General features: G+C 42.4%; 1 protein-coding gene across 14 annotated transcripts in view; it reads left to right on the top strand.

Annotated features, from left to right (window-relative positions):
• The window catches only part of FRY (FRY microtubule binding protein), a 367,656-nt gene that overhangs the window by 233,726 nt on the left and 114,372 nt on the right, over nucleotides 1-19,558 (top strand). For 13 of the 14 annotated variants that reach the window (XM_083169823.1, XM_083169830.1, XM_083169822.1 and 10 more), the window contains 13 exons: nucleotides 1,705-1,844; nucleotides 6,574-6,664; nucleotides 8,692-8,771; nucleotides 8,871-8,951; nucleotides 10,286-10,454; nucleotides 11,795-11,887; nucleotides 11,971-12,069; nucleotides 13,526-13,627; nucleotides 14,544-14,647; nucleotides 15,153-15,261; nucleotides 16,470-16,556; nucleotides 16,843-17,014; nucleotides 18,993-19,125. In XM_083169823.1, the coding sequence (XP_083025949.1) occupies nucleotides 1,705-1,844; nucleotides 6,574-6,664; nucleotides 8,692-8,771; nucleotides 8,871-8,951; nucleotides 10,286-10,454; nucleotides 11,795-11,887; nucleotides 11,971-12,069; nucleotides 13,526-13,627; nucleotides 14,544-14,647; nucleotides 15,153-15,261; nucleotides 16,470-16,556; nucleotides 16,843-17,014; nucleotides 18,993-19,125 (1,460 nt within the window). The remainder of the gene's footprint in view (nucleotides 1-1,704; nucleotides 1,845-6,573; nucleotides 6,665-8,691; nucleotides 8,772-8,870; nucleotides 8,952-10,285; nucleotides 10,455-11,794; nucleotides 11,888-11,970; nucleotides 12,070-13,525; nucleotides 13,628-14,543; nucleotides 14,648-15,152; nucleotides 15,262-16,469; nucleotides 16,557-16,842; nucleotides 17,015-18,992; nucleotides 19,126-19,558) is intronic. The other variant, XM_083169821.1, reaches the window with a different exon arrangement.

Below are 19,558 nucleotides of genomic sequence, written 5' to 3'. Positions count from 1 at the left end.
GTAAAGCCTCCCAGTGCCCCGTCTTATTTGGGGACCTGCACATTGTTTAGTTGAAGGCATGGGAGCCGCTGCTAAGGTGAACGGACTGCCGGACCGATTGGACAATAACCATGTGTTCAAATTGAAAACTCAATTGCAATGTAAAAATAAAGCTGTGTAACGTGTGGGCTACATGCAAAAGCAGACCGTATTTACCATGCATAGAAACAATAGAATTGTATTTGCTACCCTTGCATTGCAACATGGTGTGTTCCTGACACAAAATGACTTGCTTTTTATTATTTGCTTTAAAAGCGTGCTGGACTTTATAAATGAAGCTCTCTCACATATGAAAGCGACTAGTCCCTAAATCACAGGTCTTCAACCTGTGGCCCTCCAGATGTTGTGGAAATACATTTTCCAGCATGCCCTGACAGTTTTGGCATGCTCTTATAGGAAAAAATGTGGCAATGCATGTTGGAATATGTAGTTTCACAACATTTGGAGAGCCATAGGTTGAAGACCCATGCCTAAATAATGGTTCTGGATTGCAGGGATTAGACGTGGCTGGTGCATGGTGTGTTGTCTTCGCCTGGTAGGAAGGCAATCGTTGGCTGCATGTGTGCACATTATGATTTATTGACGTACGTTACCTATTATCAGAGTCCTGTGGGACATTTTATGTTACTCATCCTCTGAGCGAATATGCTGGGCACACATTTACAGCTGTTTACCTTACAGAGTGTCCTTTGTAGAGTGAACGGAACTATGATCATTGTATTAGTTACAGCCTCTCATCTTCTTACATTAGTTCCTGGGTCCAAAATGAGGGTGAAAATTCAGCAGGGAGGAGTAATGGTGAGCCTTCGTTTGTGGCCGCCTGCTCTGAGCACCCCACTCTTTGCCATTAATAACAGAGACTGAAGGTGATTGGAGCAGCCAGCTTCTATATTACATGACACTCCCTGCACAGTGGTGGGAGGTCACATAGCACCGCTAATCATTAGCAAAGGTGTAGTCTGTCCCATTTATTAATTAAGTAAACAATAATAATTGTGACTAATTAGATGTATAGATAAATTAGTAGTGGGGCTTGAGTGACATATCTGGTTCGTGATCAAGCCAAGAACTCGGCATCAGACAAGCGTATTATATTCTCCATTTCTGTAAACTATTCTGCCCTATTTCCTCAGGACTCCAGACCAGCATTACTGAGTGACAGGATCATGCAGCCCACCAAGAACCTAGGCAATTTGGCTGGTTGGATATACAGGGCAAAATGTATCAAGCCTTAACAAGTGATAAAGTGGAGAGTGATAAAAGAGCGAAAATGTACCAGCCAATCTGCTACAACTGCCATGTTACAGGATGTATTTGAAAAATGACAGTTAGGAACTGTCCATCTGGTACTTTATCTCTCTTTATCATTCTCCACTTTATCACTTTTTAAGGCTTAATACATTTGGCCCATTATGTCTGAGCACTTATCACCTATCTGTGTGTATCATCGCCTGTTTCCCTATAGATTGTAAGCTTTCCAGCAGAGACCTTCTGTTCTTGTTATAAAAAGATATATTTTTTTAAACATGTGATTGTTTGGGGTGGGAGAGGGATATAAGGGTTCATTTTAACTGACTTGATATATTGAGCAATAAATGACTTTATATTGAAAAATTAAGTGCCTTTACATCAATATCCGTATTATTTTGTTTCCACTCTCGCCAGGTAATAAGTGCAATGAGCTCGTTGTCAGACTACTGTTTGCCTTCCATATTACGCACACTGTTTGACTGGTACAAACGGCAGAATGGATTTGAAGATGAGTCGCATGAGTACAGACCAAGAACAAACACAAAATCTAAAGGGTAATACAAACCTTAATGTTCAATAACTGTGTGTATATATACAGTATGCTGGCACTTCGAGCAGTTCTGTACCCTGGCATTGATGATAACATACTGTATTTAGCAGCACAGAGCAATGCCAGTATCAGGGCTAAGGTGGCAGCAGTGCAAATTGTGTTTACAACTCTCTATTGTATCACTATTTGAAGCTTGGTTCATCTGGCCCAATGTGTTAAAAAGTTACATTATGTGTGTGTATATGACTCACGGACACTGTATGTGTGTGTGTGTATATATATATATATATATATATATATATATATATATATATATATATATATATATATATTTTTCTGTGCATGGGCATCACCGTTTTAGGCTGAGACACACCCAGAAATGGTTACAACACCCCTGCCCATATTCTCACCCCATACAGTCCATGACTGTCCATTCATTTGTGCGTGCATCTTTCTGATGAGTGACATCACAAAGGTACTTTGCTTTGTGCACAATGTGACATATGTGCGGTCAGCTGGCAATCGCTCAGCCGCGTAACTATCGGTATTGCATCCATTTCTGATTCAGGCAAAACATCCGACGGCCCCAGTGTGCAGGGACGTCACAGATTGCAGTTACTGCAGGAGGGTACTAGTCACCTTGGAGCAGGCTTCTATAATGCCGCCTTTTGCCACGGGGCATGCTCAGGTGGTGATGGAGCTGCCAGCAAACTCTGCGAGCAGTCAGTGTAGAGCGATTGCACCATCCTGCCATCTGGATAGAAACATTTGCTGCCATTGTACATAACCTTGACTTTAAGCTTATCATTTATGTTGTGTTTCTGTAGAATGGATTCATTCATTTATTTATTTATCCTTCACTAGGCATATAATAGGCTTTATTCTACCGCACATATAGGCATTATATATATAGATTATCAATGCTTCCTGTGTTACCAGTGCTACATTATTACTGTACTGTATGTTTGTATTGAGCTGCACCATAGATACACCATGTGCATCTTTGGCGTGTGTTATAGAGGAATTGTGTTACAGTATGTTTAAAATACCATGCAATTTCCAGCATTGGGCTCTGTATCTCGGGGAAGATATTAAAGAATAAACTATAAAGAATCCTCCCTGGTTCTCCTTGTCTCTGAGCATGAGTAACAAGGCTCTGGCCCTGTCATCCTCCACTGTATGTATAGTATGTTGCTGATGCAAAGGTGATGGGCTGATGCTAGGGTGATGGGCTGATGCTAGGGTGATGGGTTGGTGCTAGGCTATTGATGGACTGGTGCTTGGCTATTGATGGACTGGTGCTTGGCTATTGATGGGTTGGTGCTAGGCTATTGATGGGCTGGTGCTAGGCTATTGATGGGCTGGTGCTGAGCTAGTGATGGGCTGGTGCTGTATGGTACGCAGTACAATCAAAGGAATTTGGACAGGTGCTTGGGGGTGTGCCACCAGCATTTTCTGTGCCCCATGTTGGAAGGGAGGGCCGCAGAAATAATCATTGGCCTCCTTCTCCCCACATCTTTTGCAGCGCCGAGTGAGTCCTGGCTTACTTGGAGGAAATTATGGTGAATGATTTTCCCTGTGTGTAGGGCTGCATACGCATTTGCAGCCATGTGGGGGGGTGTTAGGCGGGCGGTGTTCACCTGCTTGTTGGGGTCCGAACACTCACAGACCAGCGAGCAGTTCTGACTTAGGCCCAGTGAGCAGTGCTGTCTTTGAAAAAAAACTTTTTAAAATCCCCCGGCCCCTAAGACCAGGGCTATTTTTGTGCAGGCTCCAACTGTGGCCCTTATTCTAGTTCACTCTTTCTGACAAAATATTTCTTTGATGGACAAAACCATGTGCACTGCAGGTGAGGCAGGTGTAAAACCCCACCCAAAACTAATTATCTCTGCACAAGTAACACCTGCCTCACCTGCAGTGCACATGGTTTTGTCCATCTGAGAAATATTTTGTCAGAAAGAGTGAACTAGAATAAGGGCCCCAGTTCCTGCTGGAGCCTGCACAAAAATAGCCCTGCCTAAGACCATTAGCAGCACGCACAGTCCTTGGCGTTACGTACTGGAGCATTGTTATGGCATCACACAGCCAGTAGACCATGACCTGACTCTGCCAATATTCTAATTGTTTATACTTGTGTAGAGGAGCCGTCTGCACATCCGTCCATCTATAGCCTTCTAGTGTTGTTCCCGTCGCTTATGGCTGTTGAATGAATCCAGAGATTCCCTTGTTCCCATTTAGCCGCAGCTGGAGTTTCTCTGATTTGTTTATTGAAGTGGCAAAAAGTTTCCAGTTTTAATGCAAGTGTTGTAATTCTCCTAAATGGTATTACATGTATTCATTAATCAAGGAGGGAGATAAATCACTTGTGTATTTGCTGGGATTATCTTCTCTCACAGTCTCTGCTGGCCAAGTAGGGTAAGATATGTCATGGTTTTCTGCAGAGAAGTATATACAGATGCTGCTATTACCATGTAATTGCTGTATGAATTACTTTAATGGATTTTTTTTAATTACTCTTTTATATTATATATAAGGCAAATGTTTTGATTTGTGAGATCTCATGAATAACGGTTCAACGACAATGGCTGCAATGTAACAATGGAACATTCATATTTATGTGTGGGTTTGTGTGTGTATGTAGAAACATTGGTGTCCTCCTACACTATTGCCGAAGTTGCAGCAAACATCCCTTCTTGGCACACCAGGGGCCTGATATTTGGTACTTTGCCTATGTGCTGGACCCGTACTATGCATGTGATATCGGTTGCACGATGGCTGCAGACTGTCAGTTATTGAGATCTGCCACCATTTGGGTGCGGAGAGGGCATAGTAGCTGTTTCCCAAATGGAGAGGTATCGTCTCATTTTTGGGGGTGTACTGAGGCCAGTGTCGGTACTTGTGTACTAGCACTGCGCCCACGATAATTAGTCGCCCGATTTTTTTTTTTATCGCATCGCATGCCATATACCCGATGGCATGCGATGCGATTTTGACCCATATACGATATTAAATTGTATAAGCACCCTAATGGGTGCTTTTAAGCACCCTGATGGGTGCTTACAATGCTTAGATGCACCCCCAAGCCACCCCCCAAGTATAAACATGAACCCGAAGTGTGGCGAGCGGCGGCGGTACGCGTCCTACAACCTTTTCATACCCCCACTAGCCACGTCGGCGTGGAGTTGATTTTATAAAGTGTGTCGAGCGCACGCGGATACCTGTGAAGCCCGCGAGGGGACGCGGATACCTGTGAAGGTATCCGCGTCCCCTCCCGGGGCTCGCTGCGCTCGCCACGATTCGGGCTCGGTGGCTCGCTGTGCTCGCCACACTTTACAAAATCAACTCCACGCTGATGTGGATAGTGGGGGTATGAAAAGGTCGTAGGATGCGTACTGCCGCCCTTCGCGGGCTCGCTGCACTCGCCACGCTTCGGGTTCACGTTTATACTTGGGTGGGTGGCGTGGTTGTGCATTTAAGCATTGTAAGCACCCATTAGGGTGCTTATACAATTTATAATCGTATCCCATCGCATTGTATGGCATTGTAGAACATTGGCCAATATCGCGTCGCATCGCATGCAATATGGTCTGCGATGCGATGGGAGCCGTGCTAGTACACAAGAATCCCAGTATCTTCTGTGGAGGATGGAGCTTTCCTGGCCTCTATGTTGGTTCTGCATTGTCTAGCTTGTGCAATCCCAATGTCCACACAGCCAACCAATGGTGTCGCTTTGTCCTAATGCAAGATGAGGCCAACCATTTACATCAGGTGCTTCCTGTGTATTTATCCAGTTGTGCTAACGCTGCTGCTTCCATGTGAGCAACAGCACCAGCTCCATCCACATCTGAATCGGGCCCCTGGTCCTGCGCAACTCAACTTGATTGCACTGACCTTTTTTTTTATTTTTGGGATTGTAAATGCATCTTAGTCACGCTGTAAGACTACACTGATAAGTTTGATAAGCGGCAAATATACATCTGTGTTTGACGGAGTCTGAAGTGCTAGGATGCAGCTGTTTTTCACTCCAAGTTCTGTTGTGCTTCCAGACTAGATAGATATATATATATATATATATATATATATATATATATATATATATATATATATATATATATTATATTAGTAGTATTATAATAGTCGATATCAGGGATTCTGAAACTGGGGGGTTATTGTGGTTCACTCCTTCTGGCAAATTCCTTCTCAAATGGACAAAACCATGTGCACTGCAGGTGGGGTAGATGTTACTTGTGCAGAGAGAGTTAGATTTGGGTGGGGTTTTACTTCAAAGTGAGATCTGTATTGCAGTGTAAAGCAGTCAGTATTTTCCCTGCACAGAAACAAAATAACTCACCCAAATCTAATTCTCTCTGCACCTTTTACATCTAACCCCCCCCCCCCCCTTGCAGTGCACATGGTTTTATCCATCTAAAAAGGAATTTGCCAGAAGGATTGAACCAGAATAACCCCCTCAGTCCTCAGAATCGAACACAGTTCACATTTTCCAGGTCACCCGGCAGGTGCACAGGTGCACTCATTACTGACTGACATATTTTAAAAGTGGAGCTAAGCATTTCACTTGTGATTCTGTAAAATTGGAGGGAACATTGGTCCTGAGGACCGAGTTTTAGAAACTGTGGTCTATATAAATGGTATTCAATGTTGAGATTTGGGGGGGTGGGGGGGTTCTTTTCAATTGACAACATGCTCTAATAATCTTTTTTTTTTTTTTGTAGAGATGAACAACAAAAAGATTATTTGATGGAGAGGAGGGATCTGGCGATTGATTTTATTTTTTCATTAGTTCTTATAGAAGTTTTAAAGCAGGTAAGCTGATATTGCTATTGATTGCACAATTACTGTTTATTAATGAGGCCTGATTTCTTCATATGGTTTCAGGAAGTCTGTAATGCATAGAATATTGAATTTAGTGACATTATGTACATTACGTGGCCAGCAGATGTACTGGAAGAGGCATTTAGCTGTGTACACTAATCTTTCCAGATTATGACATTATTGTTATGAGAGGGATACCAGCGTGCTGCGTTAGAGAGCGGTATTATTATACGGTGATGTATAACTGGCTTTCTCTCCCGAGTACATACGTTAATAGGCTTTATTAGTCATCAGAGCACTTTTTGGAAAGGGCGTGCATGAGGGCATGTAGGACGATATGTATAAAGGCCTTATATAGCCACCCGATATACTGTATATCATAAAGCCTTGTATAGTCACACGATAGTGTTTATCATAAAGTTTAGCAATATCTGTATTAAGAAATATGTGCTCATTTATGGCTGTGGGATTCAGCGGATTCAAGTGCCAAAATGCACAGTGGCTAGCCTTTCTTTGATAGGCCAGTTGTGACAGTGTGGTATCTGATCTATTCTGTCATTCAGATAGGGGCGTCCTATAGATAGATTTTGCCCTCTTTCACCACTATAGAATATAGTCCCCAGGCCATACCCCACCTGCCCAGCTTCTCCCCATATCTCCTGTGATTGTATTCCTGATCAGGCCCCTGGCCATACCCCACCTGCCCAGCTTCTCCCCATATCTCCTGTGATTGTATTCCTGATCAGGCCCCTGGCCATACCCCACCTGCCCAGCTTCTCCCCATATCTCCTGTGATTGTATTCCTGATCAGGCCCCTGGCCATACCCCACCTGCCCAGCTTCTCCTCCTATCTCCTGTGATTGTATTCCTGATCAGGCCCCAGGCCATACCCCACCTGCCCAGCTTCTCCCCATATCTCCTGTGATTGTATTCCTGATCAGGCCCCTGGCCATACCCCACCTGCCCAGCTTCTCCCCATATCTCCTGTGATTGTATTCCTGATCAGGCCCCTGGCCATACCCCACCTGCCCAGCTTCTCCCCATATCTCCTGTGATTGTATTCCTGATCAGGCCCCTGGCCATACCCCACCTGCCCAGCTTCTCCCCATATCTCCTGTGATTTTATTCCTGATAAATCCCATTTCCTTTTGAACCCTTTGAACAGCCGAGCATAAAAAAGGTCAGTTGTGTGTCTATTACAGTGCATGAGTATATTACTACTGTAATCCTTTAGAGAACATGGGGTACATGTCTCTAAAGGATTACAGGTTCCAGGTTCATCGGACAGACTGCCAGGGAGCCGCTGATGCCTGCAGTTTGCAGGCAGGTTTATAAAAAAAACAAAACCTTTCTTATACAGGATATATCTGCTCTTGTACATCATTGGCATATATTCAATGCCGTGGGCGAGCGGTGACTGCGAGCAGGACTTTTTGCTCGCAGTTACCGCTCACCCTGTCAGTATTCAACTGACCCCCCTCATTCGCAAATTCCCCCTCGCTCCGTTTTTTGAGCGAGGGGGAATTTGCGAATGTGCCTCCAAAAGCTGCGAGAGCCGAGGCTAATTACAGCGAGTTTGCTGAACTAGCCGCGGCTCTCGCAGTTTAGGGGAATCCTCGCCGTTCTGTGACAGCGAGGATTCCCCCGGAACGTTGCATAGTGCGAGCGGCCGGCGCGGGGGTTAAACTGCGAGGATCACTGGTTTTCTGTGATCCTCGCAGTTTAACCCCCTCACCGGCCGCTCGCACCGGCATTGAATACTCACCTTAGTTGGAAAAGCTGTGGCATACTATTTTGGAAACAGTTAATACAAGTGATTACATGCAGATTATTCCATGGCCAGCTACAGTTGAGTATACAATGGGTGGAGTTGGTGTAATGAGTGAGATAGTAATTAGATGAAGTGTGAAGTATGGACAGCTGCCCATTCTGCAAGCACAATCATTAATGATGACAGTAGCCCACCACAAGTGCCTGTGTCAGTGACTTCAGTTTCTATTTCCTTTTTCTTCTTTCAGATTCCGCTACATCCAGTAATAGACAGCTTGGTCCATGACGTCATAACCTTGGCTTTCAAGCACTTTAAATACAAAGAAGGGTAATGTGATTCGGGCTCAGGACTGAAACGGGTGTGCTGCCCTGGTGGTATATCAGACTTTTTTTGTCTAATCTATTCCTGTTGGTTTTTTTTTTCTAGGTATCTGGGTCCAAACACTGGTAATATGCATATAGTGGCTGATCTGTACGCTGAAGTAGTAGGTGTATTGGCACAGTCAAAGTAAGTGTCCTACTTCTGTACATGTACAGTAATTCTACAATACACAGGAATGTTTAAGTTGGCCATGCATGAGGTGGCCTTATAAGGGCCAGATGCACTAAGCTTGAAAATTGATAAAATGGAGAGTGATAAACCACCAGCCAATCAGCTCCTACCTGCCATATTACAGGCTGTGTTTGAAAAATGAAAGTTTAGAGCTGACTGGCTGGTGGTTTCTCACTCTGTTTTATCACATGTCTAGGCTTAGTACATCTCGCCATATGGTCCCCATACATTTGTAATGGGAAGGACAGTAGTTGCGGTCTGATAGTCATGGGTCACGTGTGGGCTCTGGAAATGTCATTTTCACATATAGGCGCACTGGGCATCTTTCTAGGACCCCAGGTTATTAGGGGTGCTTCCAGAGCGTCTTGGGAGACCGTAGAGAATGTAGCCCAGCCTCTCATATTGTGAATTCTACAGCATCATTCTACCTGCTATCCAGGCTGCAGCCAGACAGTGAATGACTGCTTATAAACTAGATGTTGATAAACTACACATCCCAGAATGCCCTGCAACAGTTTTTGCATGGCCAAATAGAAAAACTGTACCAGGGCATGCTGGGATGTGTAGTTCAACAACAGCTGGAGAGCTGAAGGTTCCCCATTTCTGCACTAATCAAATGCTGACTGCCATTCACTGTGTGGAAGCATGTTGAGAGTCAATGCAGGACTGCAAGAGGTGTAACCTATGTTTGGCTTTGTTTTACTTTTGTACTGTGAATGGGTTGGTAGGGGCCCATTCATCAATTTGCCTAGAGCCTACAAGTATTAAGGTGCCCTTGTGGCTATCCTTTGGCTATCCTTGTGAAATATGCTGTTGCTGACACAGATCCATTCGGGAGAGGGTGGGCACAAGTACATAGTGTAAGTAGCTTTCTTCTTAGGGGGTGGCATAAGAAGCTATAGAAGATCTTAGTTGACACCCATAAATATAAATGTTATAATATCAAAACGTCAATCCAATCAATGTATTCCCTGAGTTGCTTTGGGGGTACATAACGGAGATACAAAATAATTCTGTCTCGTAGAACAATTTTTCTTTTACTTCGTGTTTAGTTGGCCCTTTATACTATACAGGGCAACGTTCTGCATTTCATAAACTTGCCAAGAGACCTAAAAAAAAAAAAGAAAAGCGTAAGATCAACGATGGATCAATGTATATGAGCCTTTGCCTCCGCGCACAGTGTTAGTGGCGCTTGGCTGCACTCGATGAATCATGCTGGTAAAATACAGGAATGATTGTAAGTGGGATATATTCATATAATGTATTAGCTGCCTGCTTACATCCATCAGGTTTCCTTCCGTGAAGAAGAAATTTATGGCCGAGTTGAAAGAGCTAAGGCACAAAGAGCAGAGCCCGTATATCGTTCAAAGTGTCATCAGTCTTATAATGGGAATGAAATTCTTCCGCATTAAGATGTATCCCGTGGAAGACTTTGAAGCCTCCCTACAGTTCATGCAGGTATCTATTATTATCCACTGAGATTGGCGGGGATGACATTGAATAGCGCAGAACCAGGTTGGTGCAGGGGGTAATGCAGAACATGTAATGTAGAAGAGATTTGGCTGATCATTTAGAATGCTCAGGATCTCAAACTAAATGTTCTTGAATATGTGTTTGAAATATTCTGTTTTATTTGCATATTTTACATGTTTTTGGCATATCTAAATTAAGTGACCATATAAAGCCAGACAAGAAGGCTGATGAAATGTGAAGAATGCAGCTTCGCATATTTCATGAGTTGAGCTATGTCACAATGGTCCATAGAGAGTTAATATTGTAAATCGGGCAGTTATGGAAAAACAGATGGAGCATTGGAGCATTGCTGTCTTACAGCACTTTAGTGTTGGGTTAATTTCTCAGCAAGGCCCCGTCTGGAGGACTTTTTACGTCCTCTCCTTGCTTGCGTGGGTTTGCTCCGGATCCTCCCATAGTCAAAAACATGCTGGTAGGTTACTTGGCTTCTGACAAGTAAAATCTTTAGAGGGCATTCGTTATTTCTGATATTCGGAGATATCAGGATTTCAGTATTCAGTCCCAGCCGTTTTTGCCAGGGAAATGGCCGGGATTCCCGTCCCCAGATATGGCTCTTTGAAAAAAAACAAATCTGCTTTCATGGAAACGGGTGCAAAATTTTTGAATTTGCGACACTTACTGCGGAGAAAGACGTGGAATCGCGGAAATATTCAACACTTTTAATAGATCAAATGCAAATTCCATGTATTTTTTGCGGATGCTATTTCATCATTTTGACACAAATCGACAACATTGAACACCCCCTTTAATGTAGATTTGTGTATAGCAAATGTAGATTGTAAATTCCATTAGGGCAGGAATTCAATGTAATTGACTAAATATTATTTGTAAAGTGCTGCGGAATATGTGTCTGCTACATAAATAATGGTTAATAAATAAATTAGACAGCCCATATGCCCGACCCAGGCAAGCAAGTTTACGCTGCATATGAATTATATGGCCATGTTTTTTATTTTGTTGTTTGTTGAACTTGCCCAAAAGCGCTCTGTGCCCTATAGAGCTGCCAGCAATTTTGAGTCAATATGGGCACAAATTAGGCCACGGGGGGTGTGTGTTTGGATGGTGTTGCCATTGTTGAGATGCCACGTCAACTGCCACTCTCGCCCTTTGTACACAATTGAAGTCACTCCTTTGTAATCTTACTTTTATTTTATTCACTAGATAAAGACTTGTAGGGCCTGCTCAGAATGTATATTCATCTATTTATTTGTATTTTTTTTAAATCATTCCTCATTATTTATGAGCACATTCTCTGTTACATTTAGGAATGTGCACATTATTTCCTAGAAGTGAAAGACAAGGACATCAAGCATGCTCTGGCCGGCCTGTTTGTGGAAATCCTCGTACCTGTTGCTGCTGTAAGTCCATTGGAATTTGCTTGTTCAATTGGACAGTGTCACGGAATCCTTTGCCCTGAAATGTTGTCTTCATGTGATTTCAGGCTGTAAACAATGAAGTCAATGTCCCTTGTCTTAGAAACTTTGTGGAGAGTCTTTATGACACCACTCTGGAGCTGTCTTCCAGGAAGAAACACTCATTGGTAAGTTCTCTGTACAACAGAAAGATGGGGACGGAATAAATAAATAATGGGATTAAAAACATAGTTGTCGATGTAGCTTTTGCAAATGACCAGTTGTCATGTGTGAACATCTGCACAGTAGAAGCAGATGGAGGTCTCTGCATACAATGCTGTCCGGATATTTCAGCTAGCTGAGGGTGGACATTTTCAGCCGGCTTTTCCACAGATGGAGGTTCAACTTTGTCGTATCTGCTGGAAATAGTCGAACATGGCTGCGTTTTAGACTAAAACATGTGAATCGGCTAGTAATTTTCCAAACCACAAATTTTCTGACCATTTTTTCCAACAGTCGAAAATGTAAAGTTGACCGACTGTTGGAAAATTCAAAATGGGTTGAATGCCCACTTTAGGTGTATATTTACTAAAGCTTCTAGAAAATGATAGACAGCAACTAATTGGTTGCTATGGGCAAAATAACATAGTTTCATTTTTAGAAGCTTTAGTAAATGTATCCCTTAGAAGCAGATTGTATTAGCCATGAACAGTAGCTGGAAACAGCTTTACGTGATAGGTGCCTCTAGCGGATTTCTGTACTCAGCCTTGCATTTACGTGAATACGCCCCTTGGACAGACTTTCTGGTCATAGAGCAATTTATGAGCAATCCTATAACCACAGATTACCTTATGGACTAAACACTGCGAGAGCTATTAATGACTTATAAAAAGGACTAACATTTGAATTAGTCTCTGTTATAACCCCACATTTCCAGCCACATTTGACATAACATGCTTTATGTAAAAGTTATGTTTAAAGCAAAAACTTGTTGGTTGAAATTAGATATATAGGTGTGTAAAATAGTTACATACTGTATGTCCGCCCCTTCATCCCAGTTGTCCGGCCCAGTGGCCCCATCGCTGTAAGTTTTAGCAAAACTCCTGGTTAAAAACTCCTGGTTTCTCTTGAGCCTTACGGTTTTGTGACATAATGGCGCTAATTGGACCATTAGAGGCATCAGAGGATAGGCGGAGGGGGCAGGAAAGTGACATTTTGTTGCTAACATATTGTACCTAATTCAATCCAAAAGGGTTTAGTTTTGTATAGATTTATCTCTTCCATTATTACAGTTTATAAACTATTCAATATTCCCACCTACCAGCTTAGCACCCACCATTGGTTTACAGGGAGAGGGGAGGATGGGGGGGCACGATTGACTATCTTTTTTTTGCTGTTATACTATTTTTGTGCGGTGAACTTTGTTTTCATTCATGTCACAAAAGCAATGTTTAAGAAGAGAAATGTATTGCACTACAATAAGGTATAGAATAAGCATGTTAAGCCCTGCAGCCAGGAATCAAACCTGTCACTGGGTGGGGGATGAACTAGCGGATGATATATTTGCATAGTCCTACTGTTAATATAAGTGTTTAATATTCAAATGTATTCATGTATGTTCTGTTCTCTTGTGTCTGTTCCCAGGCATTGTACCCTCTGGTGACATGTCTTCTTTGTGTCAGTCAGAAACAATTCTTTCTAAACCGATGGCAGATTTTCCTCAGCAACTGTTTGTCTAACCTCAAGGTAAGGATGTCCCCTGTACTCTCCATCACACTTTCCCCAGTAAAAGTGTCTGGTGTCGTTTGTAAACATTAAAGTAAAGAGGCGTCAATTGTTTATGACTGACTGAGGAAATACATTTTTTCATAAATTGTACATGTTTAGTTATAAAGGTCCAGTTGTATCAAGATTCAAAAAGTGATAAAATTGGGAGTGATAAACAGCCAGCCAATCAGATCGTAACGGTCATGTCACAGACTGGGTTTAAAAAATGACAGATAAGAGCTGATTGGCCGGTTGTCTATGACTCTCCATTTTTTTCACATTTTGAAGCTTGATACAAGTGTTTGTAATACAAAAGTGTACTTAGGGACGCCAAATTGTAACTTTCTCAGTGGCTGTAGGGAAACCTGAGGCACATTATCTGTAGCAGAACTAGAAGTTCCAGCATTCCCTACCACCCTGTGGTAGCCAGGGCAGATGTATATGATGTAGAAGTTTAGAATGTCGGCATTACTGTTGTGTCAACTTAGCTTTTGTATCCACATTTTCTCAGCATTTTTTGACACAGAAGTAATATCGGCACCGATATAATATCGAAATGTTCCCAATGTGTTTTTAGTAAAAAATCGATATAAGGACTGTCAACATTTCATCCGTAGACCTTTTGATGTTGACATTTAACCTTGTTGACAGCATGAATGTAAAAATTATGTTTGGTGGCAGGACTGTGAGGTGTAGAGGGTTTTTTGTAATGGAAAGTGAAGATAAAATCCACCCTTAATGTAGTTTTACTCTTCTTAAATAAGAACAATAATAATAAGAACAATACAAATTACAATAATAATTTTATTATTATAACTAATTTATAATCTATAAATACAGACTGTCCCAGTCACCGATTGCATACACGGTTACTTATGTGTGTCTTTTGTTGCAGAATAAAGACCCTAAGATGGCACGAGTAGCGCTGGAGTCCTTGTATAGACTACTATGGGTGTACATGATTCGATTAAAATGTGAAAGCAACACAGCAACTCATAGGTTGGTCGTTCAGTATGTCTTTGGTTTACAGTATTTATTGGCTACATTTGCTGGTCGTTGTATGTATGGTGTCTTTGGTGTATTTAGATATTTTTCGGAAACAAGTGTTCGTTCTAGAACACAAGCACCTATAGAAAGTATACCTTTATGCGGATCTCTATGTGAGCCGAAACTGTAGCCAGGGTAACCAAACATCCCCCCCCCCCTTTTTAGGATCTGATAATCCAGCATCTCACAGTGTCATACTGGCTGCCTAGAACATTAGTGTGTGTGCTACATAGTGATGTCTGTACAGTCTTGTGTGTCTTGGAGCTACATTATTCATCTGTCAGATACTCCTAGTATGAGTGCACCAACATCTCACTGACAGACTGTAAGCAGCTAGTAGTAGTATTCCAGCTATGAATCTCTTCCTATTGACTTCAAGTATTTTATTAGGTAGTAAAACTACATTTTATGCAGATTTTATTCAAACTTGTGGTTATTTCCTTTCTCCTTTTAACAGCCGCCTTACAACCATCATTGGGACACTATTCCCTAAAGGTTCCCGGGGGGTGGTACCGCGTGACATGCCTCTTAATATATTTGTCAAAATCATCCAGTTCATTGCACAGGTAAATAACAGCATTGTTGTTTAGAATTGTTTGTTAGAACCAACATACTGTTTATAATCATTTGTTTATAAGTAACTTGTGATAATAGACTCAACCTTAACTGGAAAACATGTAATCAGAATTATGAGTTAGTTATGTGGACGGATCTGGCTGTTTTAAGAAACTCTTCAGATGTTGGCGTTCTATACACGAAGTTCAGCAGATATGGGAGGGTTAAGGTGCCCACACACTAGAACGATTTCTTGGCCGATATTCGACCGATCGGCTGAAAAATCAGCCATTTTTACCGATAATCGACTTCAAATTGGCCGATATCAGATGCGCTCTCCCACGGATCTTTTGCTAAGTCTTCTCATCTCACATGCTGCATGAAAGATCAGAAGATGTAGCAAAAGATCCAAGAGAGATCTTGAGAGAGATTTGCACTTGCTTGAAATCTTTGGCCTTGCTAGAACTGTTGCAGGGCATGTTGGGATGTGTAGTTCAAAAACAGTTTAGAGCTAAAAGTTTCCCATCCCTGGACTAGACAATCAGAGACTTATGAAGTCTAAGGGTTAGACCAACCCAAAGCCAACGAGACACTTGATGCATCCAGACAGTTAGACCAGCTTGAAGTCAGCTGGAACCTTGGTGCATCCAGGTGGTTAGACCAGTCTGTTGCCAGGTAGAGACTGGGTGCTTCCAGATGGTTAGACCAGCCCTGTAGCCAGATAGAATCTTGGTGCATTCACAGGGCTAGACAGCTGGAAGCCCTGAGCAGCACTAGAGCACCCACAGGCTAGACCAGGCTTTATTCAGTAGGAAGTCTAGACTAAACTTGCAGCTAATGAGAGTTCTATAACAGACGCTGCTTCAGAGTAATCCCCAATAAAATGTGTTTGGACGTCCAGCTAGTTTTAAAAGTCTGAAGTAGAGTAGGGAGCAGCAGGAATGAACATTTACTTATAATGCCAGGACATGTAATAATGTTGATACCATCTTTTAAACCCCCCCCCCCTCCAAATAAAAAAAAATCAGTGTAATCATTAAGTGTATAGAACCTTGTAATTTTGTATCGGTTGCAATAATTCGTATACACTCCTTGTAAGGACCACCCATCCTGTGTTTAATAATACTATATTTATTATGTTTACAGTCCAATCGTAAGCAATGCTTCCCGACTTTTTTGTTTATCTTGCTGTATTTATGTGTTTGTTTCCAACCTCTAGCAGCGTCTGGATTTTGCAATGAAAGAGATCATCTTTGACCTTTTATGTGTTGGAAAAGCAGCGAAAGCCTTTAGCCTCAACCCAGAGGTGCGTGGTAGTTCCTGTGAGATGCTTGTAATCAACGGCTTGGTACATTCTTCAGCTGTCATCGCTCTGTGACCTTTGGAATATATTTGCAGCATGCTTTGGATACGTTATCAAGCGTTGCTCCATCCACCAAGGGGGCTTTCAGCATGTCTCACAATTCACTTCCTGTAGAGCGTACAGCTTTTTAAGCGCAATGCCCCTTATTACTTCCTGCTTGTTATTAATGCAGATACTGTGACGTAACAAAATGAGATCTTAAAATTATTATTTTTTGCCGCTGCCACAGAGAATGAATATAGGCTTGAGAGCCTTCCTGGTGATTGCGGACAGCTTGCAGCAGAAGGACGGAGAGCCCCCTATGCCGGTAACTGGAGCCATTCACCCGTCTGGTAACACCCTTCGTGTGAAGAAAACCTACCTTAGTAAAACACTCACAGAAGAGGAGGCTAAAACCATAGGTGAGCAGTGTCTTTGTGGGTACTAGTGTTCCAGATATAAAGAGGCCAGGGAGCCGGAAGTGTCGTACGGTGCTCGGCAAGAGGGCTAGAACACCAGGGAGTCAGGACGCGCGCACACACACACACACACACACACACACACACACACACACGCACCCTCTGCCTGTAAGAGCTGAATTCTGGCACTTATCAGCATTTTCACCAGGCCTAGCTTTGGTGCAGGAGATCTGACGAAGGCCCTTATTCAGATCTGATCGCAGTACAAATTTGTTCTCAAAATGGGCAAAACCATGCTGCACTGCAGGTGGGGCAGATGTAATGTGTGCAGAGAGAGTTACATTTGGGTGGGGTGTGTTGACAGACGCTATTTACCCTGCACAGAAACAAAATAACTCACACAAATCTAACTCTCTCTGCTCATGTTACGTCTGCCCCACCTGCAGTGCACATGGTTTTGCCCATTTTGAGAACAAATTTGTACTGCGATCAGATCTGAATAAGAGCCTAATTACGACGGATCTCTGCCTCTGCTCACATCTGATTAGGACACGCCTCCACACCTCCGTGTGCCAGCATCCCATTATAGCTCTTTTAGCGCTCAGTAATGAACATACAGCTGCAAGTAAGAAGTGATTGATTGGTGGAAAGTGCTTTAATGAGCGCTTGCAGCCTGCTTCAAATACAGTTTACTGAACAGAGAACCACTTGCTTCCTGCACACTGTGATCTGCATGTTGATGAGGCTCAGAGTCAGGCTCCATAGTGCACAAGTCAGTAGTTTAAAGGTGATGCCTTTCCAAAACTTTCTGCCCCTCTTTTGTTGAGTTCTTGCATTTAACATTCTCTATTCACTTATTTATAACGTGCCTCTCCATTCCCAGCCATGCAGCGGCATCCTTAGTGGTCTATCCTCCGTACGTAATGAGGCTCAGCACACAGCGTATTAGAGCCAGCAGCAAGCGTTGAAGGCCGTTTCCGAACGAACAGATCCGACTTTAAAACTAGTCGGATCTGTTTTGTCGGAAATGGCCCAGATTGTCGATTTCTCTGCCTTTTTTTGGCAATCTGGTGCCATTTTTACCAATCCTTGGACTTTCCGACACTCAACAGTCGCAACATTGAATTCCGGCTGTCGAGTTTCTGTTGAGAGAAACAAAAATGGCCTGGGATTCCAACTGTTGAGACATTCCGACAGTCGTAATCCCGGATTTAATACCCCTAAAGACTGTAATAATACGTTTTCAACAAGTTTTGAACACTTTCGCCTCACTACTAACATACAAATAAATCCATTTGGTCTTAAACGATAAAGCTAAACGAGACATATTTTCCCATTTTCTTTAGGTCAGTAAATTACTAGGGACTCTGAGACTACGGGATTACAGGATTGGTGACCCAGCTGAATTTTAAGAATTCTTAGAAAAATTCCTATTGAGCCAAATCCCTGGGATTCAGTCAGTCGTGTCGTGCTGTCTGTGTGATCTTACGGCATATAGCATAGTTCTTGTTCCCCGGAGCTGAAAATAAAAGCAGAGCCCTCTTACCGCTTTAGTATGCAGACTTGTGGTTTCATTGCTGTGTTTGTCCTAAATTTACAGAGTTGGCTGGTGCTATATAGCTAAACTCTATAATAAAATAACAACACATTAAATTCCTACAAATGATCCCAATTATAGTACATGTGAAGCGGGTCTAGGCACGTTCCATCTCTAATCTCATATGTATGAGCTTTGTTCTATGAGTATATGTAGAATAAAAGGTTTCTCCATAGATAACAATCAGATTGGAAATGTGTCCTGTTTATAGCACAATTTTGGAAATGAAAGCACACATGACTGTTGTGGGTAATTGTGTTTTCTATCCTATTACCTGTGGAATAGTGTCTTGCTTGTACAATATGATGTTTGTGTGTATAAGATCCTCTGTTATTGGCTATGTATTACTTCATTTTCTTCTATGCCTGTGCTATTCGCTCCTAGGCATGTCGCATTATTATTCTCAAGTACGGAAAGCGGTAGACAACATCTTACGGCACCTGGACAAAGAAGTGGGGCGGTGCATGATGATGACCAATGTGCAGATGCTGAACAAGGAACCTGAAGACATGATCACGTAGGTAGTTCCTCGGAATGCATTCTTCTTTCAACTATATATAGTCTATATACATATGTATATATACATAGATGGCATATTCACAAAGGGCAATAAGCTCAAGGAACGGGGGAAGTTGCCCGAAGCAACCGTGCTATGATTTGTATAGCATGCATTAGATAAATGATGGCTAAAAGCTTATTGGTTGTGACAGGCAACTTTTCCGCTTTAAAGATTGAATGCCCCTCCCCCCACACACACTCACCCACCACTTAGGTATATTGTGAGGAACGTATTAGAGATGGCTGTTTCCTGATCTTAAGCAATTTGCATGAGATCATTGGAAACTGCAGTTTAAATTCACATCCGTTCTAAAATTGTGTTTATATAATATTTACAATGACTGCATCTTATGTAATGAGACTTTAGTTCTTGCAACATATGTTCAATACAT

Source organism: Crinia signifera, chromosome 2, assembly GCF_055691185.1.
Source record: "Crinia signifera chromosome 2, ASM5569118v1, whole genome shotgun sequence".
In the NCBI taxonomy this organism is placed as follows: domain Eukaryota; kingdom Metazoa; phylum Chordata; class Amphibia; order Anura; family Myobatrachidae; genus Crinia; species Crinia signifera.
This window is presented reverse-complemented; position numbering and strand designations above follow the sequence as displayed.